Consider the following 23,581-nt stretch of genomic DNA (forward strand, 5'->3'; position numbering starts at 1 on the left):
CTGTGATAAGCCTATAATATATTTAGGGTAATATTAATAAAAACAGGTATCCTGAAAGTAGGCTCTTCAGTCCATATTTACTCAATTCTACAAAAACAGCCTGAAGTGCTGAGAACTCACAGAGCCTATCTTGGTACCTCAGAAAGATACACTGGAAAACCAAGACATTTTCATTTATTTAGATGCTTAAATATAAATGGGATACCTAGATTTGAAATAAGTATTACCCTTAGTGTATCCTATGGACTATATTGTCTTAGTTTGCTATATAGTCATTCACAATTTCAACCAGTGCGAAAAGCAGCTCTTTATGAAATATGAGAGATGGAGGACTTGGCTCTTTTTCCCATTGCCAGCATTGCAAAGTACAGGTGTTCAGTAAGTTAATACTACATACAAAAATGCATGGTTACTTAAACTAAATGAAAGAATAGTAAGGGCAATCAGGAAATGTTTGCAAATCTCAGGGGAAAATATCATTTCCAATCTATTAAAATTCTTCTTGACATTGCTAAAGGAAAAAATTAGGGCAAGACATCTGTTAATAAGTTATTTGGAATTAGGAAGGTCATTCAGAAGAAAAGGTAATGTCTAATCAAAAATCTCTCTCAAAAATAAGGTACTAACTTCAGACTGAAGCTATGTGTTTTGCTAAAATGTTGGTTGCTGAGTGTTTGAGGATATTTTTGGTTTGCTTACCTGCTTCTCTGAAGCAATCGCAGATTACAACTCTTCTCCCTACTGAGTAAATAAGACCTGCTTTTTGATACTGTCCATGTTCTCCACCACTTGAAGAAGGCATCTGGTCATCAGAGAAACAGTCTGAAAATTAACAGTGCATTTTCAAGATTAATGAAGCACATTAGCTTGAAAATGTTAAAAACAAATTGATTTTAAACAAAATGAAAATGCAAACCACAGATTATTTAAGCTACCTTTCTTGTGTGTGCTTTTATTTACTGAGCACTACCATCTGCATAGTGTCTACGATGAATTTCCACATCCTTCCTTTTTATAGAACTTTTTCCTGATCCTAATTTAATTTTTATAAGCCTCTTACTGTTGTTATTTTCCCCATACCTCTTTACTGTTTATCAAGGATTTGTATGATTGCTAATTGTAAATTTAGTATTGTTTCCCTTTAAAAAAAAGGGAGAACAGAGATTGTTACATATTTATACAAAGCACTAGAAATGAAATCCACATCTATCTAAATTCATCCATGGATTAATGAGTCAGTGCCTTAAAAACATGAACTACTGCAACTTACATTAAAAAAAAAAAAATCACAGCAATGTACTATTCTAACACACAGTCACAAAAGCCAGTTAAGGGTTTGAATGATTACATCCCAAAACAAAATAGTCAAGACCTGCCATGTTTTCAGTATAAGCTGAACATACCATTCCTGTTAGGTGTTAGGTGACAATATATGGCTGGTAGTGGAAAACTCTCTTTAAAGCAAATTAATAATTAGTATAGAGCCCTGCACCCAAACTGTATGTTAATTAATTTAAACTAATCCTTTAGATAGGTAATTCATTATAGTAAAAAATTTAGATAGACATTTCAATCTTACAAGTTGAAAAAGAAGACAGATATTGAGAATACTCCTATAAAAACTAGACTGGATATATGAACAGAGAAACTATTGAGTGGAAAGAAACCAAATCATGGAAAACTTTTACATATGAAAGACATGGTATCTTAAATAGAATTGGAAAAATCCTGATAGATCATCAAGTGTTAAACACTGCATAATTTCTGTAATCCCAAACCAATGGAGTGTTTTCAATTTATGTAGGTTTTTGTGCTCAAAATCCTCTATGCTGACATAAAGAGTGTAACACACACAAGGCTAGTCATTGGTCTGCTTTCTGTTCTTATTTCTACCACTGATTGGTGGTATGACATCGTTAAGTCACTTAAGATCTCTCTGCTGTGGTTTTTACATGACTAAGTGGGGAACAATCACTTTTGCGTGCCTCATCTGGGTATTTGAGATTTGGTTAACGTGCTTTGAGGACAATAGATGAAAGTCACTGTAGAAATACATATCGGATTATTTTTACTACATATAAACATTAAATGAAAATTAAAATTAAAATCCTCATACCCAAGCTGTACATCTATAATCTCTTCTAGGAAAGTTATGCTTAAAAATCAAAAGGGACAGAAAAGGAAAATCTCATAGATACAAAACAATAGAAATTGATGTTCTAAATATGTTCGAACCATGGAAGTGTGGCAACAGCATATTTAAGTCGCTCCATAGCCTCAGCTGAGACTGAAGTGGCTGTGGAACTACATCACATCACATGACATAAAGCGGGCTGCATTGCCAGTTACCAGTGCAGCGGCTATTTAGGCAGTCCCATCTGCTATTTTAGAAGCTGGATATGCAACATTTTATAGCTCTTCCTGCTGAGTCCCAGACTCTTCATCTTGCTTGTTCTTGACTGGGTGTTTGTTACATTTCGACAGGGGTGTTGCTAAGGCGTGGAGCCAGGCTTACTTTGGAGAAGGCTCAGGCCCCGTACTGCTGGATGAAGTGCGGTGCACGGGAAATGAACTATCGATAGAACAGTGTCCAAAAAGCTCCTGGCGAGAACACAACTGTGGCCACAAAGAAGATGCTGGTGTTTCCTGCACACCTCTCACAGGTACTTCAATTACCAATAATCACACAGGAATACAGTGACAAATGCAGAGTTCACAGCTCTGGAAAGAGAATTTTTAAAGTTTGTAGATGCACAAAACCCCACAGTAATAAAGTGTTCTGGCAGTATCAAACTGAACCAGCTGTTGGCTATGGAAATTTTGCAGGTACAGAAAATTTCATTATTCAACACAAAGCCTTGGTTTCTCAGTAACATGCTAACCGCCACTTACTATGTGGGGCATGCCTTAACTGTGTACCACATCTATCAATGGCAGTAAGCATTTCAGCATAAAAGCAATGGGAAATAACAGAACAGACAAAGAAAAAGATATGGTGTATATACAGTGAAATCACATAATCAGAGCCCACTCCTGCGGACTTGGCATGTAATAAGGGCTTGGGGGATCAATATCTTGTGCTATTTCTTTTGCACTTAAGCAATTGCATTATGCAACACTTCACAGCTGACTGGGTGCATTATGGCATTTCTTTCATCTTCTCATTAAATGACACCTAGTGATCAGCACTAGATTTAGTAGTCTAATATTCTGATCAAATGCAGTAAATGCAATGTTATTAATTTTGTTTTAGAACAATAATTGGACCTAAGAAAAACTGATTCTTGCTTTTGTTTTTCCTTACTTGTTAATGACACAGATGGTGCATTAAGACTAACAAGTGGGAAAGGCAGTCATGAGGGACGCCTGGAGGTCTATTATACTGGGCAGTGGGGCACAATCTGCGATGATGGGTGGACAGAACTGAATACACAGGTGGTTTGCCGGCAGCTGGGATTTAAGTAAGATCACTTGATATTGGATGTCTGACTCTGACTTGACAATGATGACAAACATTTACATGAACCCTACATTATTCAAGAGTCTGGTTTTTTAATATTAGCTGAGTGCTTCATAGAAACTACCGAGTTAAAATCCATTAAAGCCTGCTTCCCTCAGTCTCGAAGAGATATTTATGGCCTCAGTTTAGGTAGAAGAAAAAACTTCAACTGAGGTTGTGATTCAGCAGCCTTTATTCACTGAGTTCCTTCCAATCATCTTTTTGGCTGAGATCAATGCATACGCCATAGAGAAAAACTGAATTGTTGTATTTTATTTTGCCTATAAAAGTTTGATTCTTCCAAATCTTTGCTTGTTGAACAGTCATTAAAAATCACAGACATTTTCAAGGTATAAGTCCTTCTGGATCTAGCTCAGAAAAACCCACAGTCTGGCCCTGGAACACTGTTATGTATTGAAAAGTATATTTTAGAAAAAATCCCATTAGAGTTTCATGCATTCACTCTTCACTACTTTTCCTACTGACTGTGGCTACAAAGATACACTCTCACTAGGTAATTGTTGTCTTGCCTTCAGACTGTAACAGCTCACATTCAGAAAAGAATTTTGACTCACTTTTCCCCAGACTGTGACATTTAAATGTATATATAATACTAAGAACGTGCTTTACGTCTCAAAGTCAGTGAGACAGCCATATGCTTAGTTGAAGGGAGGCCTAAATCGAAGGTATTACATTCTCAAGTTTGTATTAATATAACAGTAATTCCTTAAAAGAACATTACCAAAGAAGCAGCATATAGTGCTCTCATTGAATTTAATGCTAACTGAACCTGCTCTGAGATGGTTAACACTGTTTACTGTTACTACTTGAGAAACCTTTATTTTTTCAGAAATAATTTATTTCCTTTCTAGTGCTTAAGTATCACATGCCCTCTGATCACTGTGGACCAAAACATTATGTATACGTATGTGTTATGCAGGTATGGAAAAAGTGCACCTGAGGGCTACTCAGAAGGAAGCTCTGGGCCCATCTGGTTGGATGATGTCAGCTGCTCAGGGAAGGAGACAAACCTTCTGCAATGCTCAAGGAGAGAGTGGGGAAAGCATGACTGCAACCATCAGGAGGATGTCAGACTCATTTGCCATCCAGATAACGACAGCCATAAACTCTCACTTGGTAAGGCGCCTCTTTGGTAAAGTCACAGTACGAATATTGCGGTGGGTGCAGATCTGAGCAAAGTACAGTATACTTAAGGATGCTCAAAATCTTAGTATTTGGCAGATTCATGCAAAAAAGGAGCAGGAAAGGAAAAAAGCTCACTTTTCTCCTGAAGATCATAGGAAGTAATCAGGCTTTCTTTAAAGGAACATAAACAGCCAGAAGATTAAAGATCGACACAAATTTGTAGGTAACAAAGTCAGATTCCAGAGATACTGTTCTCTCAATCTTCACCAGATTTTAGACCTATTCAGCACTTTCTAATGGTATACTGCATTTCACTCAGCACTCTCCAAGTTTTAAGTAAGAGTCTCATGCTATCAAAAGTTGGAGATGTACCTGAGCACTGAGGAATATAAACCAATAGTATATCCTCCTATGGCCTTACATTCAGACAATCTGAAAAAAGAGATATGGAGAAAGAGGGAAGTTCAGAGATAGCAAGAAGGAAGGGTGAGAAGCACGAAACTATTTCTGTATTACTATTGCCCATCATTTATATTGTGCCTAGGTGAATGGGCCCCACTTGCTGACCAGGACAGAACGATACTACAAACACAGATCAAAAAGCCAGTTCCAACATGAAAAAGCCTACAAACTTGTATGAAAAAAGAATAAAAAGACAAATAACAAAAGAAATGAGAGAAAAATACTGATTACGTAGTGGCATTGTAGAACAAAATAAATACAAATGAATTACAAAGATTCCTAAATCCACATGTAGATAATTAATCAACAATTCTGGCTATCAGATATGCACAGTAAAAATTACAGAGGAACAATGGGTTGCTCAGCAATTCTGAAAAAGTTTCATTTTTAAAATTTGCTACATACAAAATTTGTAGCTTGTCAGTAGGTAGCCTTTTACAAAATTGTTGCCGATATTCTTTAGTTTACCCAAGCGTATTTTAGTTGATTTTGAAATTAGAATTAAAACTAGTGGAGTTAGATTCACAGCTCCTGCTGAAATGTAATGGATTTGTATGCCTGGGTGCCTGAAGTTCTCTGGAAATTATAGACTGAAGGTCTATCCTGCAAACTGGAGACATGGATTTACTGCATGACATTGCTGCCTGTTATAACAACAATCAGCACTTCCACATGTACTTTTCTAGACTCTCCCTCTTTATAGTCTCTTTCTTTATAGCCTTTTGACCTGTCAAAATCCAATGAATGTTTCATGTTGCAGTACAGTTCCATTATGTGTAGATGATGTCAAATCATATTTGTTAGAAAGAATTTTCTCAGATCAAAAATAACAGGAATTCAAATCATGACTGCTGTCTTTACAGATGCAAACCATCTGTGCTGCTTTGCTCAAATTCCTATAAAATACAATCTTAGCCGAAGGAGGTCTGGTTCAGTTAAATGCATCCATATGGCAACATTCTCATATCCCCCATTACCGGAAAGTTATATTAATTTTGTGCTCATAAATATTTTTTTTTTTTTTCCTAAAACACAAGAAGATGAGATAACAATAAAATAGCTGTACTGTATCATTAATATCCCATGCTGGGTAATGTAAGTATGATTTTCACCTAAATCATATTCTTCCAGAATAACACATCTTTTCAACAAGAAAATGAAGGCAGTGTATCTGACATTTCCTACAAAATTTCTGATTGGAAAGTGGACAAAGGCTCTATTGTTACCATTTACTTCCTAGTGTTTGAAAAAGCCTGGTTTCTCCCTGTAAGGATGAATTCAGTAGAAAAATATGAGAAATTAATAGATGGTACAACTTGAGGAAATACAGACATTAAGGAACACTAAAAATGAGATAGAATACACTACAATAACTACAACAACATTTGTTTAGTATGTAAGCTCATGACAATGTAGGTAAACAGAAAGTTGGTGGTTAATTCATGTAACTGTCCAGACAGTATGAAATCCAGTATAAACAATATGCTTTAAATGACATTTGAAGCAAACAGACTTTAATTTTGTTTTCAGATCTTTCCTCTTTTAATTAATGAATTAGGCCAGATTTAACTAGCTCTGATCCAGAGTAAGGTTTGGTATACAAAAGTTATTCATACCCTAAATTAATTTGAATTAAACATCAAATGCAAATGTCTCAAAATACTGCTTTATGCTAAATCCTTACAGATTTAGAAAAGATTAGGAACAGGTTAGAAGAATGAGGAACAGTCTTTCCAATTATTCTAAAAAGAAACTCTCATTAGTGTATTAAGGATTATAAAGTATGACATACAAAAAGATTTAGAAGGTGATTCTCACTTAAACATTATAAAGAGGCCTCAGAGGAATTCATAACTGTTTTAAGGCTACTTGCATTGCTTGCATGCTATAAAGGAGTTTTAACATAAGTGAGAATCAAATATGTACTTTGCCTAATGATTCAAAATTTAACTACAGGCCAAGCACTGAACAAACCATGATTAATTAAGTCTGACTAATCCACATAAGTAAGATTTTGTATTATGAACATATCTGAATAAGCAATCAATTTAAATTGCTAGAAAAATAATCACGCATTAGTCTAGAATAACATGCTGTAGAACATTAAGCTATCACACAAAATATGCTACAGAACAGCATGCATAACGATAAGGAATAACTGAAGTTCAACACAATGCTGCACTTTTTTGCTGAGAGTGGTTAAGAGGAGTAGTAGCAACCAGTTTGAGAATGGATTTATGAATTGAGATATAGTTAAATTCACTCATAATGTTTCTGCAAGGAAAACGTGTCCAGCTTGTATGGGTATCATATCAAAGATACTTCAGGTGTTTTCTGCCTTTAGGGGGAGAATTGTTCTGTGCCCATTGTCGTAAAATTCTGAGCTATGTCACATATTTGTATGAAATGAAGGAATCAGATGAACTCTGAAGTTCAAAATACAGTAGTATTTCATATTTGTCTTGTAATTTGTACAATCTGCTTCCTTTTGCCAGCCAGGAAAAATATGACTACTTTAACAGCTCATATTAGGCTTGTTAAACATAAACATCAGTTGACCCTATATACTGAATGTGATGAAAACGACTTAAAGTACTAGTTCTTGCTTCTGTTGTTGTGAGTTGACAGCAGTAATTTATTCCCAGGTCCTCCAATCAGGCTGATGGATGGTGAGAATAAGAAAGAAGGACGTGTAGAGATTTTTATCAATGGCCAGTGGGGCACAATTTGTGATGATGGATGGTCTGATAAGGATGCAGCTGTAGTCTGTCGACAGCTTGGCTACAAGTAAGAAAACTCATTAAGCTGTTTCTCAAGTTATCTGTTTGCTGTATCTAAAAATGTTAAGTTTCTGCAACTGAATATCACGAACATAAGTCTGATAACACAATATAAGCCTTTTAAAACTTGTCTGTTTGGCATTCTTTTAGAAAAGTGTATTTATACTATTCATATAAGAAGTAGTAGGCTATGTCTTCAAAAGGAGTATTCATTAACTAGCATAATTGGGAAAAGGAATTTTAATATTCAAAGGCATATCACAGTCTGACTGGCAAGTGAAATGCAAGTTAATACTAGTTATTAAATATTTTTTTAGAAGTTAAATATTCCAAATTACTAAGCTATTGACTAAATACTATATTTTATTTGTCACTTATGGTGCTACATGTCTATACGATATAAACATATTACACCAATTTTTTATTTTTTTTACACTTAGTTGTACTAAGGTAACTGAGAAGAGAATTTGATTTAGTGTATCATCTGCTCTGTGCTCTTTGCCACTTGAACTGTTCTTAATTTACTTCATCTTTTGTTTTCAGATTTCTAAACATTTTTTAAAAATTAGAGTGAAATTTCTAGTTTGGAAAAAATGAGAGAAACTAATATTAACATCTAGAATAGCACAGATAATTACGTATTCTGTGAACTATGTAGATTTCTCTGTTTTGTTTCTGATTTTGTGTGAGAGCTCTGTGTTTCACCATACTTAAGTGACATTCATATAACAACTTTTATATTGAGTCATCTTTAGTCAACACAGAAAAACTTAAGGTACCTAAATTCTAGTGCTTTAGTGATTTGATGTAACAGTATACATAGAAAAACCTTGGGGAATTTAAAGTGCCTTTTTCATTATATTAGCAAAGAAAATACAAATATTCAGAACCTAGACTTAGTTTACCACAGTTTACTGAAATTGTCTGGAATTTAGCTAAAATTTCAGGGGTAATGGTTGTATTGTTTTAAAGAGCTCTTGATTCATTTTCATTGAAAGGTATAATTTTGCATATTGTTAATATTTATCTTTTGTGAACCTTAATGATGACTTTGAAATCCTTGTAGATTCTAACATAACTGTTAAAATTTTTAATGAAATATAGCAACAGGTCAGTGTCCACTGTCACAAGGTGTGGATGTGATTTCTGCAGATTCAGATGTAGGCACACCAGCTACTGAATTCCTAGTTTCATGTTTTTTTCCTTCATTTACTGATCTGGCTTGACTTGATGTAGTTTGGAGATTTGAGAAAACTGTTATACAAAGGATTATGGCTTTGGCCTGCATGACAGTAATTTGAATAAGCTTCATTTAATATAAGAATAGACCTAACAGGACAAAAACACCCTCTAATTAAAACCACTGCAATGTATATTTGTCACTTTTGAACTAAGTCGCTTAATCACGCTTACATCACTCATAAGCAATTTTTTTCTGGGTACTTAAGAGCAGTAAAGATATAACAACTATAGGGCAGACATATAAATAGCAGAACTAATATGAGCTGAAAAATATCCAGAACACTAGTGAAGTACAACAGGAAACTAGTGAAATGTCTTCTCTGAGTGTATCTGTAAAGAAATCTGAGCCTAAGAAATACAAATCATGTTATCTGTTTGCTATATCTAACAACGTAAAGTTTGTGAAACTGAATATGATCAAATTATGACTGAACACATAATTTATGCCTTTTAAAAATTGTCTGGTATTTGTTTAGTAAAGCATATTTATTATTAGTAGTAGACTATGGCTTCAAAACTGCAAAACTTGACTTGTATTATCTCCCACTGAATCATTCATTTAGTCTGCTTCATCCTTGGCCTCTCTGGCCTTTTATATGTCTCCCTCAGATGATCGAACTCAACCATTTATCCCCACCTTCTGTTTTTAAATCTCTGCAAGGACAGGAAGTTGGCTGGATTCTCAATTTGTGTCATGTCAGAATGGGCGGTTAAGATTATAGGATACAACAGAGCACGTTTCCTGAAGGACTAGGGATAGACACATTTTAGAAATCTAAAATTAGGTTCCAGAAATTGGGAGAGCTTGTCGGAAATGCTGGATCTTGGTGACCCTATGTCTAGACAGTTGCATTCCACAAACCTGACTATGCCATTATGTGCACTGATGAGCTGGAATTGCTTCTGGGCCTAGGAGTTCATGCACAGATCTTTTTGCTGAAGTTCAAATTATATTCAGTGGTAACTTGTCTGTTCCAAAGCAAGGCTGGGGCTTCTGGGTTCATGCACCTGAGCCTGAGGGCTGATGAATGTTGTTTCTTTAGAAATAAACACATTATGACCTTTTCCTGGGAGGAATTCAAAAAGCAGCTAATACTGAAGCTGACATCAGTTTTCATTAAGACTGATCACAGAACTAAACGGTATCATTCAATTCCCTTTACAATGCTATGTTTAATTCTCAAGTCTTTCCTACTGGGTAATTACATTCCTTGGGAAAAAAAATTCACACATTTATTATTACAAATGGGAGAAAAGACTGCCTTAAAAAGGAAGACTTGTGTAAGCAAAGGGTAAACACTGAGAAAATGTACTGAGTTTTTCCTGCATATATTATTCATATTGTCAATGCTTATCTGTACATTTATTTTATGAAATCTGCTTTGGAACTTTCTCAGCCATTTACTAGGATTCATTCTGAGACTGAAATAAGAAAATCCCTGAGTTGGCAAAATCACTAGGTTCAAAGCAATACTAGTTTTAAAGATGTCTCATTAAGCCAGTTTGTCAAATCCATGATTAATGTTAGAAAAACATAATATAAAGAACATTCGAAAACAGCCCTCCTAATTGGCTAAAACCAGCCATGAAAACATAAAAATAATTAACAGCACCCTAATCAAAGTATATTTGTAGCAAGATAAACACTGAGAGAATACACACCTTTTCTGAAGTACTATCTACTATGTGATTGGGTTTAACATACAGAAGTATTTTGATAGAATGAGTAAAGAGCAAAAGACAGTTTTAGAAGCTCTTGCATTTTAGTAAATTACGTGGCCCAGTAAAACTGGACCCCTTTCATTTAAGACAGGCTTATAAGAACACACACGCACGCACCCACACCCACACACCAAATGAACAAATATCCTGCCATTAGTGCTCCAAAACTAATCTACTACAGGAAAAAAAAGTTCTAGAGTAGCTGGCCATCTATACTAATCAACTGGATTTCCTGATTAACACTATTATGAATAATGGTAATACTGCATCTGAAGAGCTCAGCATTTTATTGTGTATGGCCTTGTGTCTGAGAAAAGCTAGGGGATGAGACCTGAAGCCACCCTTCTCTCTAGGGACAGATCTGAGCAAGCAAAAACATTGTTTCTCTGATGGTCATCTGTGCATAAATAGCTGGCTTGAAAAGCAGCAATTAAGGTACACACGCATGTTTCTTAAGGGTGGACTAAAACCAGTCGTAAGAGCACATTCCAGCATGTAACAACACATAAGACTTAACACTTCTACAGTTAGAGATCTCCCAATAATATGAAATAATTTTCTCTGTTAAGCTGCACTCCTTGCTCTAGAACATCATGATTTTTACATTTGTTTCCTGGTAGATGTTCTATTTAAACAGTGGTTGTTTTTTGTTTTTGTTTTTGTTTTGTTAAGAGTGGGTATGGACACACCTTTCATAGCAATTATCAGCAAACTGAGAGATTACTGATGAATAGTAAGAGATAGATAGCTTTCATATAAAGGTATGAAGAGTCTCTGCAGTCCAAGTCCCATGATTCAGTTCACATCAATGCATGATTGCAATCCATACGCACCAAGTTCCCTCCTTCATCTTTGCCTCTCTACATCTCTTTCACCTAAAATATTTACATATGCGACCTCACAGATGTCAGAGTATTCTCTGAGATTTATCTGGTAAGCCAAGGGAGGCAGTGCCCTTATTAAGTAGCCAGTAAGAGTCTGCAGAGACAATTCTATACTAAACTGCAATAAATACTTCTCTGGGAAAGGCTAAGAATACTGTGGTGATTCACAACAATGTAGTTTTCAATATCCTGAGGAACTTCAGAGCAATGCCCTAAAGCAGAAACTTTGTTTTTTGACATAGAGATACCAAAACCAGGTAAGAATTTGCAACAAGTGCCTGTACTATCTCACTATTTTGTAATAGCATATATGGACACATCAACTGCCCACAGGTATTGGAAAGTCAGACTTTTTTTGTAGTTATCTGTAATCAGAGTATCATTCACAAAAGAAAAATATTTGGAGCAAGAGGAGACACATTGCTTGTGACTGACAAGTTAAATCATACTAAACTCATTAAGCAAAGATTGTCCTATACTGGTTCCAAAGTCAGTTAAGGCTTTGGATTATCTGGTAAATACACGCTAGCCATGGAAATTAAAAATGTGTAAGGACAGTTGACCTTGTGGTATCTCTCGTCTCTGTCAAATGTTTTACATACTTCTCTTTCCTGGCTTTTTACCATTCATGCATTCTAACCACCATTCCCTACTTAGAAAACCTGCCCGCCTACCCTTCAGTACATAGTAAAAAAATCCAAACAGGCAAGGCTTTCTATGTGCAAGTTTGAAAACGGAGGAAGTTTGTATGTATTACTGTCATGTTTCAGTTACATGGATATGGGCAATTGCGGGCTGGATTCTTTCAGTTTGATCCAGCCACACTTCTAGTATGACAAAACTTTGAAAATGGTATGACAGATCAAAATTCCTCCCCAACAGAGAATCCCTAGCTGATGAAGTGACATAAACTCTTTACGCCATTCTCACCTATCTTCCCCAACACTGCAGGTATTAAAAGAGGTATAAAAAGAGGTGTAAAGGGAGAAAAATACTTTCTTGCCTAATAAATTTTCATTGTTAAACTCTCTTTCTCTACTCCAGCTATGTACTGGAGTACTCATTGTACATGCAGTTACCCTTTTGTATACATAGAACTACTGTCCTTCACAATATGCAATTATAACATATCCTTTAAAATGGAAGCCTATGACATAGTACAACATTTTAGTTATCTAGAATTCCGTATATTCTTACCACAAGAAAGTATCAGTAAATTGCTCTTAACTGATACGTAAACTTGTAGTTCAGACACACCTAGAGGCAGCTGTGGCTTCCTGCCCCACTTCTCTGTATAGCTGGTTGGGTGGTCTCCCACTCATAATTCTTTCTGACTCTTACACCGTATACAACAAAACATCTATTTATATATTAAGAAGCATTATCCTAAGTAATTAAAAGTAATAATCTATCACAAAAGTTACCAAATGAGATGCTTAAATGCACAATTCATGTTGGTTTTTTATTGTGTTTGTTCATCCACTCCCTCACTTGGAAAAAAAGTTCATCTTTCAAAAGAGGTCATTCACACAACTGACACTGCGGTCATTGCTGAAGCTGCATGGCACTACATACAAGCTATAAGGATCAGGACTTCAAACCCTAATAAAATGTCCTAAGTCTGACATTTAAATACTTAGGTTTGATACTTATTCTTATACAAGCATAGGATTATCATACTGACCTTCTTTGTAAAGTGCCTTGAGGCCTATATAGGAAAATGCTACACAAGCACTAAGTATGGGGTTCCTCCCAGGAAAAGGCGGGTGCTGAGACTGAACTGGGTTGTTCAGTCTTTCTCCAATTACATTACAGTTTTAGAACTCAACTGTGGGGTGCACTTTAAAAATGGCATAACTAAATGTGTTAATAACTATTAACAACTAATAGATCTGTAAATCATAGCTCCTACTACACTGCAAGTATACTGTATTTAACTGGCCCATCTTTCTGAGGGAATCAGACCAGAACAAATTATTTTTAGCATTCACAGATGCTGATTTTATGTGAGGATTAAAGAGATTATGAAAAAGCAGCTTTCACTTGCTTTATAGATATTTGTAATAACGTTACAATCTAAAATACTTTGCATAGTACCTTCTAACTAGATACATAAAAGCACTTTTTAAACATCAATGAACTGTAGCAATTTTGTTACACTTTTTTTTCTACTCTACCAGAGTAACAGAGGCAATGGGAAGTTGTCATCAAGTGAATCAGTGACAGGACTTGGAATAAAACCTCAAATCTTTCACTACTCGCTCTGAAATATTTCAGTTGAGTAAAATGCAGAATAATGCCTCAAAATGTTTAATAAAAAAAATATGCTCTGCTTCCAGAGGTCCAGCTAGAGCAAGGACAATGGCATATTTTGGGGAGGGCAAAGGCCCGATCCACGTGGATAACGTGAAATGTACAGGAAATGAGAGATCCTTGGCAGACTGCATTAAGCAGGACATTGGGACACACAACTGCCGTCACAGTGAGGACGCGGGGGTGATCTGTGACCACCTAAGCAAGAAGGCTCCCGGGAACAGCAATAAAGGTGAAGCCCCGTTGCGAGTGGCAGACCAACAGGTTCAGATGGGGAACTGTCACAGTAGGAAGAGATGGACGTAAACAATCCCACCTCACAGAGGAAACAGTTATATCAAAAGAATTATAGAAACAAAAGTGGTGGGAAATCCTCTCTGCTTACACTGTGTGATCTTATTGCTGTGCCAGCTGCGCAAAGGAATCATAAAGACTATTCAAATGATACAGGGTATTTGTCTACCAGAGTTTACAGCAGCCATGTTTCTTAAGTTGTACGGGGGACTTGAAAATGCAAAAACCTAGACAGCTACTTTCAACTTTTCAAGGTATAGGTTATCTTCAGCTGAGGACTGAGACCTATGTGGTATGCCAAGCTCTGCTTCCACTTACATGAAGTAAAGAAAAAAATCCTACACTTGAGAAGCAGAGCACAAATGTGTAAATTGCTCTGTGATCACAGTCAAAAGATCTCAGCTAAATGGAATTTCTAAGTCTGAGAGAATTCAGTGTATTTTCCCCGAGCAAAATTTGGTTGTTAGAAACTACCATGAAACACAGAATAACTTCAGCCTTCATGGTTTTTTTTTAGTTAACTCTCATTGTGATTGGCTACTTTTCATTTTGAGTTTAATGCTGTCTACATCTCCTTTTCTGGTTTAGATTCTCTTGCTTCTGTTTGTGGATTGAGGTTACTACATCGTCGACAAAAGCGAATAATTGGTGGGAAAAATTCTTTACGGTAAATATTTGGTAAAGACAAGTAATTTTGAATATAAAGCTTCTAAGACATGTATTTGCTGTAAGCAGTTTGCTTAATTTATGGTTTTATTGTAGGTTTGCTGTTTGTTTTTCTTTTGGCTTGTCATGAGGTAGAAGCAGAAATATACTCAAAGCAAATTTGGTAGGAAATTAAAAAATATTCATTGATAAATACTTGCAGCATTAGTTGAAAATCTGTAGATGCTTATGGGTTTAGTCCTTGATTGGGTTAAATTTCTTACTTTCAAAATAGCCATTTTACTTTTTTTCAAAGGATAGCTTGATATCAGGATGTGAGCTATATGAAGAGAACTATGAATATAGTACAAGGTTTTAAATGCTACCTACACCAAAAAGAAGGCCTGGGTATGATTCACTGCCTAAGACCTGATTTTCCTTCACAAAATAAGCCTCGATGATGACACAGCTATAAAACCAGGCTTTTTGTTAACACTTTGTTCTTAGCTTTTAATGACATGTTTACATTTAGTTAATATAAACAGATTAACTGAATACTACTACTACTACTACTAAATTCTATGATAGGAAGTATAGGCTTTATTTTCTTAATAGTTCTGAGTAACCACAAAAAAAAATATTCACAAAATCTTACAAAAAGGATTGTAAAAAATACACTAATAATATCATCACATGTCATTGTGCAACCTATTTCAAAGTACATGCACCGCATCAATCACTTTCAAAAAAGACACTGCCTAAGTGGAGGAGCTTCAAAGAACAGTAACAGGAGGGAGCCCAGAAAAACATTTAAATGCAGTCAGAAAGAGCAAAGTAGGATTACTTACCTTAGTAAAGAAGATCGAGAATTACTGTCTCAGAATATGTGTGCAAAGGACACTGGATGAAATGAAATGGTGACAAATAATGGATTGCACAATTAAGTCAGAGCAAGAAACTTGATCTCATAATAAATAAGCACAGGGACATTAGATGAAGCAAAAAGGTGAGAGAAATCCAATCGTGCACTTAGAAATGCTTCAAAATCAAGAAAAGGAACATATGAACAATATCAGAAACGGACTCATTGTCATAAGAAGTCATTTAAACAAAGAACTTGACAAAGTTCGAAAAGGAACTGGATATTTACATACGTACCAGGAAATCCAAAGCTGTCCAAATTACCCCATTTTGGAAGGACATATTAAATCCCATCTTCCAAAACTAAAAAATGTCTAAATTGTTTTATGCTTTATGGGAAGTAAATTCCTCCACCTTACTTTAAAATATTTGGCACTGGCAACTCTGAGATAGGATGCTGGACTAGATGATCCTGGGCAGCTCTTGTAGTCCAGCATACGTATTCAAGTTGACGGTAGTCAGAAAACACCTAAGCCTACCTGCTGCTTATTTTTGGATGTTGCTGTTGCTTGCAGGTGCACCTCTCTCCCTTCCCTTCTCTCTGATTCCATATTTTGCTAATCTATTAAACTGGCAAAAAATAATCCATCCTGTCTTCATAGGACTGCAAACGTGTATCCCAGATCTACTATACAAAACAGATGATCACAGGCTGAAAAAAGGTGCTAATCTATTACTTGTGGTTTCTACAGTTGCTTTAGACCTCTTGGTTTGCCAGCTTCCCTTTTCAAACAGCTCATAACTGACAAAGATATTAATGCAGAGAGGAAAGGATGCTGGGTTAAGCTTTTCAAGAAATTCCCTTCTTTCCCCTCTCCAGCTGACAGGAAATTTCTGGTTTATTGACTTGGACAGTATTTGGCAAGGAACCCATAGGATATATTTTTGGCACAATGAATGCAATCTGAGAAGGGAAAATTAAAATAATTGACAGTGGGAGGAAGTGCTCAGAGTGCTGGATGCCCAAACAATCCGTAAAGTAATCCTGACCATTGTTAAATGGAATTCTGAATGCTGCAGGAATATAAAGGTATTCTCAACTGTTACTCAATAAATAACACGGTTTGCAAGCTATGTCAGTCAAAGAAACTAAATAGGATTTACATTCAAGGTAACTGACAAGCTACCTTACTTTTGCATTGTTTTACCCTGAACACAATGTCTTACGTCCTCTGTAGGGGCGGCTGGCCATGGCAGGTTGCACTCCGACTGAAATCTTCTCATGGTGATGGAAGACTCTTGTGTGGTGCTACTCTCATCAGCAGCTGCTGGGTCCTCACTGCTGCACATTGCTTTAAAAGGTAGGTGTCTCTTCAATACCGAAGTGTGTTTTCAAACTATTTTGTTATTCTGGGTATAGGCAAAAACGTTCCAGTTCAAGCCCACTGAAAACTGTTCCAAAGAGTTGGCCTTTGGTTTAAAAAAACCTTACCAACCAACCTCCTTTCCCTCCAAATAAAAACAAACAAAAAAACCTAATACATTGAAATTATTTGGGGTGTCATCATTCGTGAGATTTATATTCACAACTTCAGCAATTCCATGAAAAACTATGGACAATACTTCTGACATTTTAACATAGCTTTCTGTTCCAACAAAACGCAGCTTATGGCTTTCCGGTTATAGTGAAGACAACTGAGCAAACATCAAACACAGGGACTGTAATAATTTTGGATTATTTTTGGTAATGATAGATATTGGCAGTGATAGGCATTTTTACTGTAACACTGCAATGACTAGATCAACTAGTTGCCCCAAACCCATTTTAGGGTAAAGCACTATTATGTATTTTACTGAGTCTAATAGGAAAGTAAATCTGTACACTGGATGCTAGCGCAATCGAGCTGTTTTGCTTACTCTTCACAAATAGGCTGGAGCAACTGCCTTACTCTGTTCTCTCGCAGTACATAAAGAATTGTCTTTTGCAGCCATCTAAACAAAGGTCCCATCCCCTTTAACAAAGAAATAATTGTCTAAGCGGTTATACTGGTATAATTCTCTGACACTGGCATCTAATAAAACTATGCCCAATTCAGCTCCTTTCCATATGTTTAGCAACTGCTTTGCAACCCTTGTAAATCACATTTGATCTATTTGGTCTTACTTGCGCAATTCTCAGTATTAAGCTATTATCTAGCTTTTTAAAATGTCTTTTCCCATTTTTGCAGAAACAGATACTCTGTTACTGATTATTCTCCTATTCAGGTTTTATGATATCCCCTCTTCAGTAATTTTGACATCAGGAATTCACTGCTGATGAAGTTACTGTAGTATAAAAGCATCCACTTGCACAGTAAGGAAGCTGGTCTAGTATTTTAAGCTTTCAACAACAATTATTTCATTGGAATCCTTACAAAAGATTGCAGTATGGGCTGGAATAAAAGCATATAAGAATGGCATTGCAGTTTTGAGGATATTTGCTAGAATTTGCTCAAGTGGGCTGCAAACGATTTAACTTTGGACTTTGAGCCTTTCCTTTTGCACACTAATAACTAAAAAGAAGAGTTAGATACACTTTTACTCGAATGGAAAGTGTTATCTTCGCTTAGCGCCAGACGCACAGCTTTTCATTTTCATGTTTCATGAAAATCATGAAGGACTTTTCTTGGTAATATGTCAAGCTGAAATGGTCAAACTCAATAAAATTTCTGCCTACTTTAACTGATGTCCCAGTTGTTTCTGTGGAACGATGAAAGCACTTCAGTTGCGATCATCAAAATTTATAGACAATGGCTTCCTATTCCCCTGTTCATCATCTCTATAGTGATTACTAAGAATGCAACTTAAGCTCTTGAGAAAGCCTTTGATTAAAGGCTCGAAAACAAGGCAGTCTTTTCTGTTATTTTTCCTCAAAGATCCTCTTCAAGGAAAGAAAAAGGGGGGGGTCACAGGAAGCCAGTTATGTTTTCTGTGTGCAAATCAAGATCTTAGTTACCCAACTCTTCGCCTTATTAGGATGCTTTCACAAAGTTTGGTGAAACAAGTTAGTATTTGCTGTGCTGCGCTGCTGCAGTTGCAGTGCATTCTTACAGTAAGCGCTCCCCACAGAACACATTACCTGTTCTTCCCAATGGCTTGCTTACGCCACTGGGGCTCCAAGTCATTACTGAATGTCCTGCCAAAGTGTGCCCATTTTGGATACTTTGCTGAACACCCACATGATGGGGCAGCAGCATGGCTGGAGCAATGTACACTGTGATACTTCCAGATGGTGCAGCCACTCGAGGGTCTGTTATAGGGTATCCTAAAACTGTTACATGTGGTCTCAAGGACCAAACTATTGTTTTGCCCCAGATGTTGCATTTAAAATTGTGCAACCTAGATCTAAGCATGCAACTCCAGCAGCCTGTGGATGCATTACTGTTTACTGTAAAAGAGAGAAGACACCTTTAGCTCTAAGATGACATTGGACAGACTGGGCTGAACTTCCTAATGATCTCAGAGTGATTTTAAGGGGCTAGGTTTCCAAGAGCTATCTATAGATCAAGCGCCTTCTTCACATATTTTCCACAGACAGACAAGAGAAAGGCCAGTATACCGTTTCTCATATCCTGGAAATTGGAACACTGCTTAAGTAACAAGAGTGGGCTCATTTGTACTACGGATGAAAATTAAATACAATTTTATGCATGATGATTAGAATTGTTCGCCAGTAGTATAGCAGCATTACTGGTTTCTGTAATTTCATAGACACATAATTTAAGATCAAAAATTGTTTTAAGCTATTTTTCTTTTTAAAACCCACCCATCTTATTAGCAAGTTTTGTCCTGAGTAGTTCTGACAGGGAATTTGCAGGTCTATACATAAAAAAAAATTAACTTGGGATAATTAGAAATATGAGGCATAGAAGAAAAGGAAATTATAATGACCATGATATCATTTTAGGAAATAGTGTGTTACTTGAACATTGTACTGTTTTAATAATATCACTCTTATTTAAGTGCTTCTTTAGGCATTCCTGAATGCCCATGTATACTTCAACACGGTCCTGGTAATTTTGTTTTGAGAACTAGGGACCCTGAGGCACAGGGGAACCAAATACCTAGTAAGACACCAGAAACCAAAGTAGACGCCAGAATTAAAATTCAGTTTTCTCAAATTTAGCATGAATGGTGAGATGAATTCAGGTGTGCCTTCAATGTCAGTACATTGCTCGACTGGCAGCAGGATGGTGTTAGCATGGTGGCTGATTACTAATCCATCCTCCAGTTGGCTGGGAGACAAACCTTCTAGGAGGTGCTAAGGTCAACATTGCCAGGCTGCACTAGAGCTTAAAGGCATGCCCAGCCCAGCCATCCAACAGAGGGGTAATACCCTGAAAGCAACATCATTTTCCACGCATGAAGTACTCCCAGACTCCTCCTCTGCCTCCACTCTTCAAATGTGATGTGTGTGTGGTTGTTCTCTGCCATTTCATAGGTGACTTTTAGGTGAGGAAGACTAGACACCCCTGAGCTAGACTACTTTGCCTTTTTTATGTACTGATGCTCTATTACAATATTTCCACATTTGGCAAATACCAACTACTACAGGGGAAGAAATATAATTGTCTACAGATGAAAAAATCAGTTTAAGAAAGCCTTGTGTGTGTGAACGTGCACAGAAATATGGTAAATCTGTGCAAAGACTTCTCATTAAACTTCTCACTAGAAGCCTTGTAGGTATTAAAGTTTCATACATTTGCATGAGAAGCAGCACTTCTCATTCTATTAAATGTTTAAAATCAGTACTTTTAATTAAGATAAGCTTTCCTGGATCTCCTTTCTTCACCATTCTGCTATAAATGACCATCATCCATAACACAGAAAAACAGCAGGAACCTATTAAAGGGAACACTGTTCCTTTTGTCAAAATCAAGGATGTAACATTAAATGGAAGCAGCAAGTTTTCTACTATACTATCTGATATATGGCTGACAGGAGAGCACTCCTTATCACTAGTCATAAACAACTTTCCTTCATGCTTAGGCTTACGAATCAAAATAAACAATTAAAAATCAAGTTCCTTTGACTATTAAATCAGTTTAGGAAGGAAGTGTGTTCATTTCTCATCTAAATTACAAACACCTAATACATTTGTGACTCTGTAGTACTCTGACTTCCATGAGGTTTTTTAAAAAAAAAAAAAAGTATAAAAAAACCACACAACCCCTTCCCCCCTTCAAATTGCATTAAAGATAATGGATAGAGTATATGGTAAATCCTGTAACTGATGTTGTGGATAAGGCCTATAAACTAAAATGCACAGGCATCCATCACATTTAAAAAAAAAAAAAAAAAGATTTATACCATGTAAAATTACCTTTCTCTGCTTGAGCGCCAGATTTCCATTGCACCACTGATAATACACATCTGCAAAGTACTGTGATTGTGTTTGTTTATATATACAAACCCTATATGTCAATGTACACAATGGTTAACTTAGATGGGCAAATATTTATTGAAGGTAAAAAAGCTTTCATAATCCAGAAACTATCAGCATAGCACTAATATGTGGTTTGCTGCACAGAGCCAAAAGTGTATCTATAAATTATGCGAGAGTATTTTCAGTGACCTTTTGGAAATGTTTTTGGCAGATTATGTCAGGCAAATATATATTTAATGCTAATGAGCTTGTACATTTGTATTCCAATATGACACTCAGACGTGTACCAAAAATTGTTAAAATATTACTTTCAAACATTCAAAGATCGTATCTAGCAATGCATTCTAAGGTACAGAATCCTATTTATGATAGCTTTTAAAGGCAATGAGATCAACAATTATAAACAATCGCTGTAGCAAAAATTATTAAACTATTTAATATTGCTTAACTGGCAAAGGAAAGAGCATAATTTTACTTAACTTATTGGGCTCAGTTGCTGTATCATTTAGATTCTTAAGTGGAACGTCATCATGCAGTTATAAAATTTGAGCAGAAAAATACATCTGAGATGTCAGTAACAAAACCAACTCTTCCATTTACTTTAGTGAGGGTTTTGCATATAAGTTAGAGTAATCCAAGTGAAAATAATAAAGCCATTTTACTGCAATAGTAACTAAAGTACTTTCTGTATCAGCTTCCTTTTCTAATTTACTCTGAGGAAAATAGATCCTACAAAGTTGGCTAATGCATCAGCCAAGATTGTTTGTAATCTCGGCCTGGGCAAGACATCGGAGAAGTACTTAGTTGGCTGTATAACCCATCCCAGTGTTACTACACTCTTTACGTTCTGAGCATTACATCTGTTCTGTAAATAGATTTTGTAAAAGCAAAAGACTGTTTGATACTGCACACTCTGACCATTCAGCTACCTGCCTCTCCATTGACCTTGTCCGCTTTGGAGAGGGGCACAGGAGTTGTGCTGTCAGTGTGTAAAACATTCTATAGTTGAGTGTTTTATTCCTCTGTTTTACGAGTTTCACAGAGGACCAATGCATTGATTAGCTTACACAATAAAATGAGCTACCAGGGTCTGTCAGTTTGGTTTTCATAGTGTATTCAAACTGCTTTATATACCATAGTAGCATGCTTTCTGTCAGTCAATCAACATTATGAGTACTCCCGTGAAAAAGATGGCCAAAGTGATCAACAGACTTGCCCTTGATTTGGTAGATTCTTTTGCTGCAACCAATTGAGAAATCTTTCAGCTGTAGTTCTAGGAAATACACTACCTATGAGGTTATATAGCCTCCATGTGAAGAGCCAAATGACCATTGTATACATATAAATACTGAACTGCAGATGCAACTTTCTGCAGAACATAGGATTAAACTAAGGAATCAGATTAATTTCCCTACTAATATTTTCCATATCTAGAGGAATAAAAAATACTTTCCCCCTAATTTCTATATTTATATAAAAATATGTTTCTAACTTTGAATGCTATGGTTTTGCCAAAACATTACTGGAAATTTTTGCACATGGGCCAGGAAAATTTGCTTTCAAGTCTATCTGTATGTAAACATGCTAAATTAAACTCTGAATTATAGTTTCTAAAAATTCCTAGAAGCAATAGCGAGCAAATATATAAAACCTATTCAGTACAAACTGGTACTGAAATGTACCAGGCATTTTATTGTAAAGATGCACAACTTACTCATAAAAAAGTAACTTTCACAGAAATAATACTAGAAGAAAGCTGTGTTAAGTAACGCCTGTACTATGTAGTCTTGTAACGTACTGAAGATGCGTGTAGCCTTACTCCTTGCTGTATTAAGGAAAGCTAAATAGATGGCAGAAGAAAAAACAAAAAAGAAACTCACCCAAGGTCACAGATCGGATCACAGCACTGCTGTAAAAACCCCCACTGTTTTCTAGCCAGTGCCAGATTATACTTTTACTGGCTCCCACATCATAGCTCAGAGTAACAATAATAGAAGTTTAGACTGATAATAGTATACTAAGTGTCTCAGCAAAGTATGGTAAGATTAGCCTTTTCTGATGTAAGATGTGTGGCAACAGTGACCCAGGAGGAGATTCATCAGTGTCAGAGCAGAAATTCTTGGCAGGCAGCAGACAGCAAGGATTTGACAGACAATCTATAGGGATGCAGAATTTAGGATTTCACTGATGTCATACTTCAGATGGCCAAATACAGATGGATATACGTAACTACAGAAACTAGTTAAGACCTAACAGCCTTTCTTACTCTGAAGAATCTCCTTAAAGGCAACAAAAATAAAAGCAATAT

The 23,581-nt window shown here is 36.2% G+C and overlaps 1 protein-coding gene across 1 annotated transcript in view; it reads left to right on the forward strand.

Moving 5' to 3' along the window:
* The window catches only part of PRSS12 (serine protease 12), a 44,232-nt gene that overhangs the window by 16,182 nt on the left and 4,469 nt on the right, over positions 1 to 23,581 (forward strand). The window contains exons 5-11 of the mRNA XM_050895907.1: positions 2,485 to 2,663; positions 3,320 to 3,461; positions 4,440 to 4,636; positions 7,753 to 7,894; positions 14,075 to 14,280; positions 14,931 to 15,009; positions 17,087 to 17,209. Of these exons, the coding sequence (XP_050751864.1) occupies positions 2,485 to 2,663; positions 3,320 to 3,461; positions 4,440 to 4,636; positions 7,753 to 7,894; positions 14,075 to 14,280; positions 14,931 to 15,009; positions 17,087 to 17,209 (1,068 nt within the window). The remainder of the gene's footprint in view (positions 1 to 2,484; positions 2,664 to 3,319; positions 3,462 to 4,439; positions 4,637 to 7,752; positions 7,895 to 14,074; positions 14,281 to 14,930; positions 15,010 to 17,086; positions 17,210 to 23,581) is intronic.

The sequence above is a fragment of the Gymnogyps californianus genome, chromosome 4 (assembly GCF_018139145.2).
Source record: "Gymnogyps californianus isolate 813 chromosome 4, ASM1813914v2, whole genome shotgun sequence".
NCBI lineage: Eukaryota > Metazoa > Chordata > Aves > Accipitriformes > Cathartidae > Gymnogyps > Gymnogyps californianus.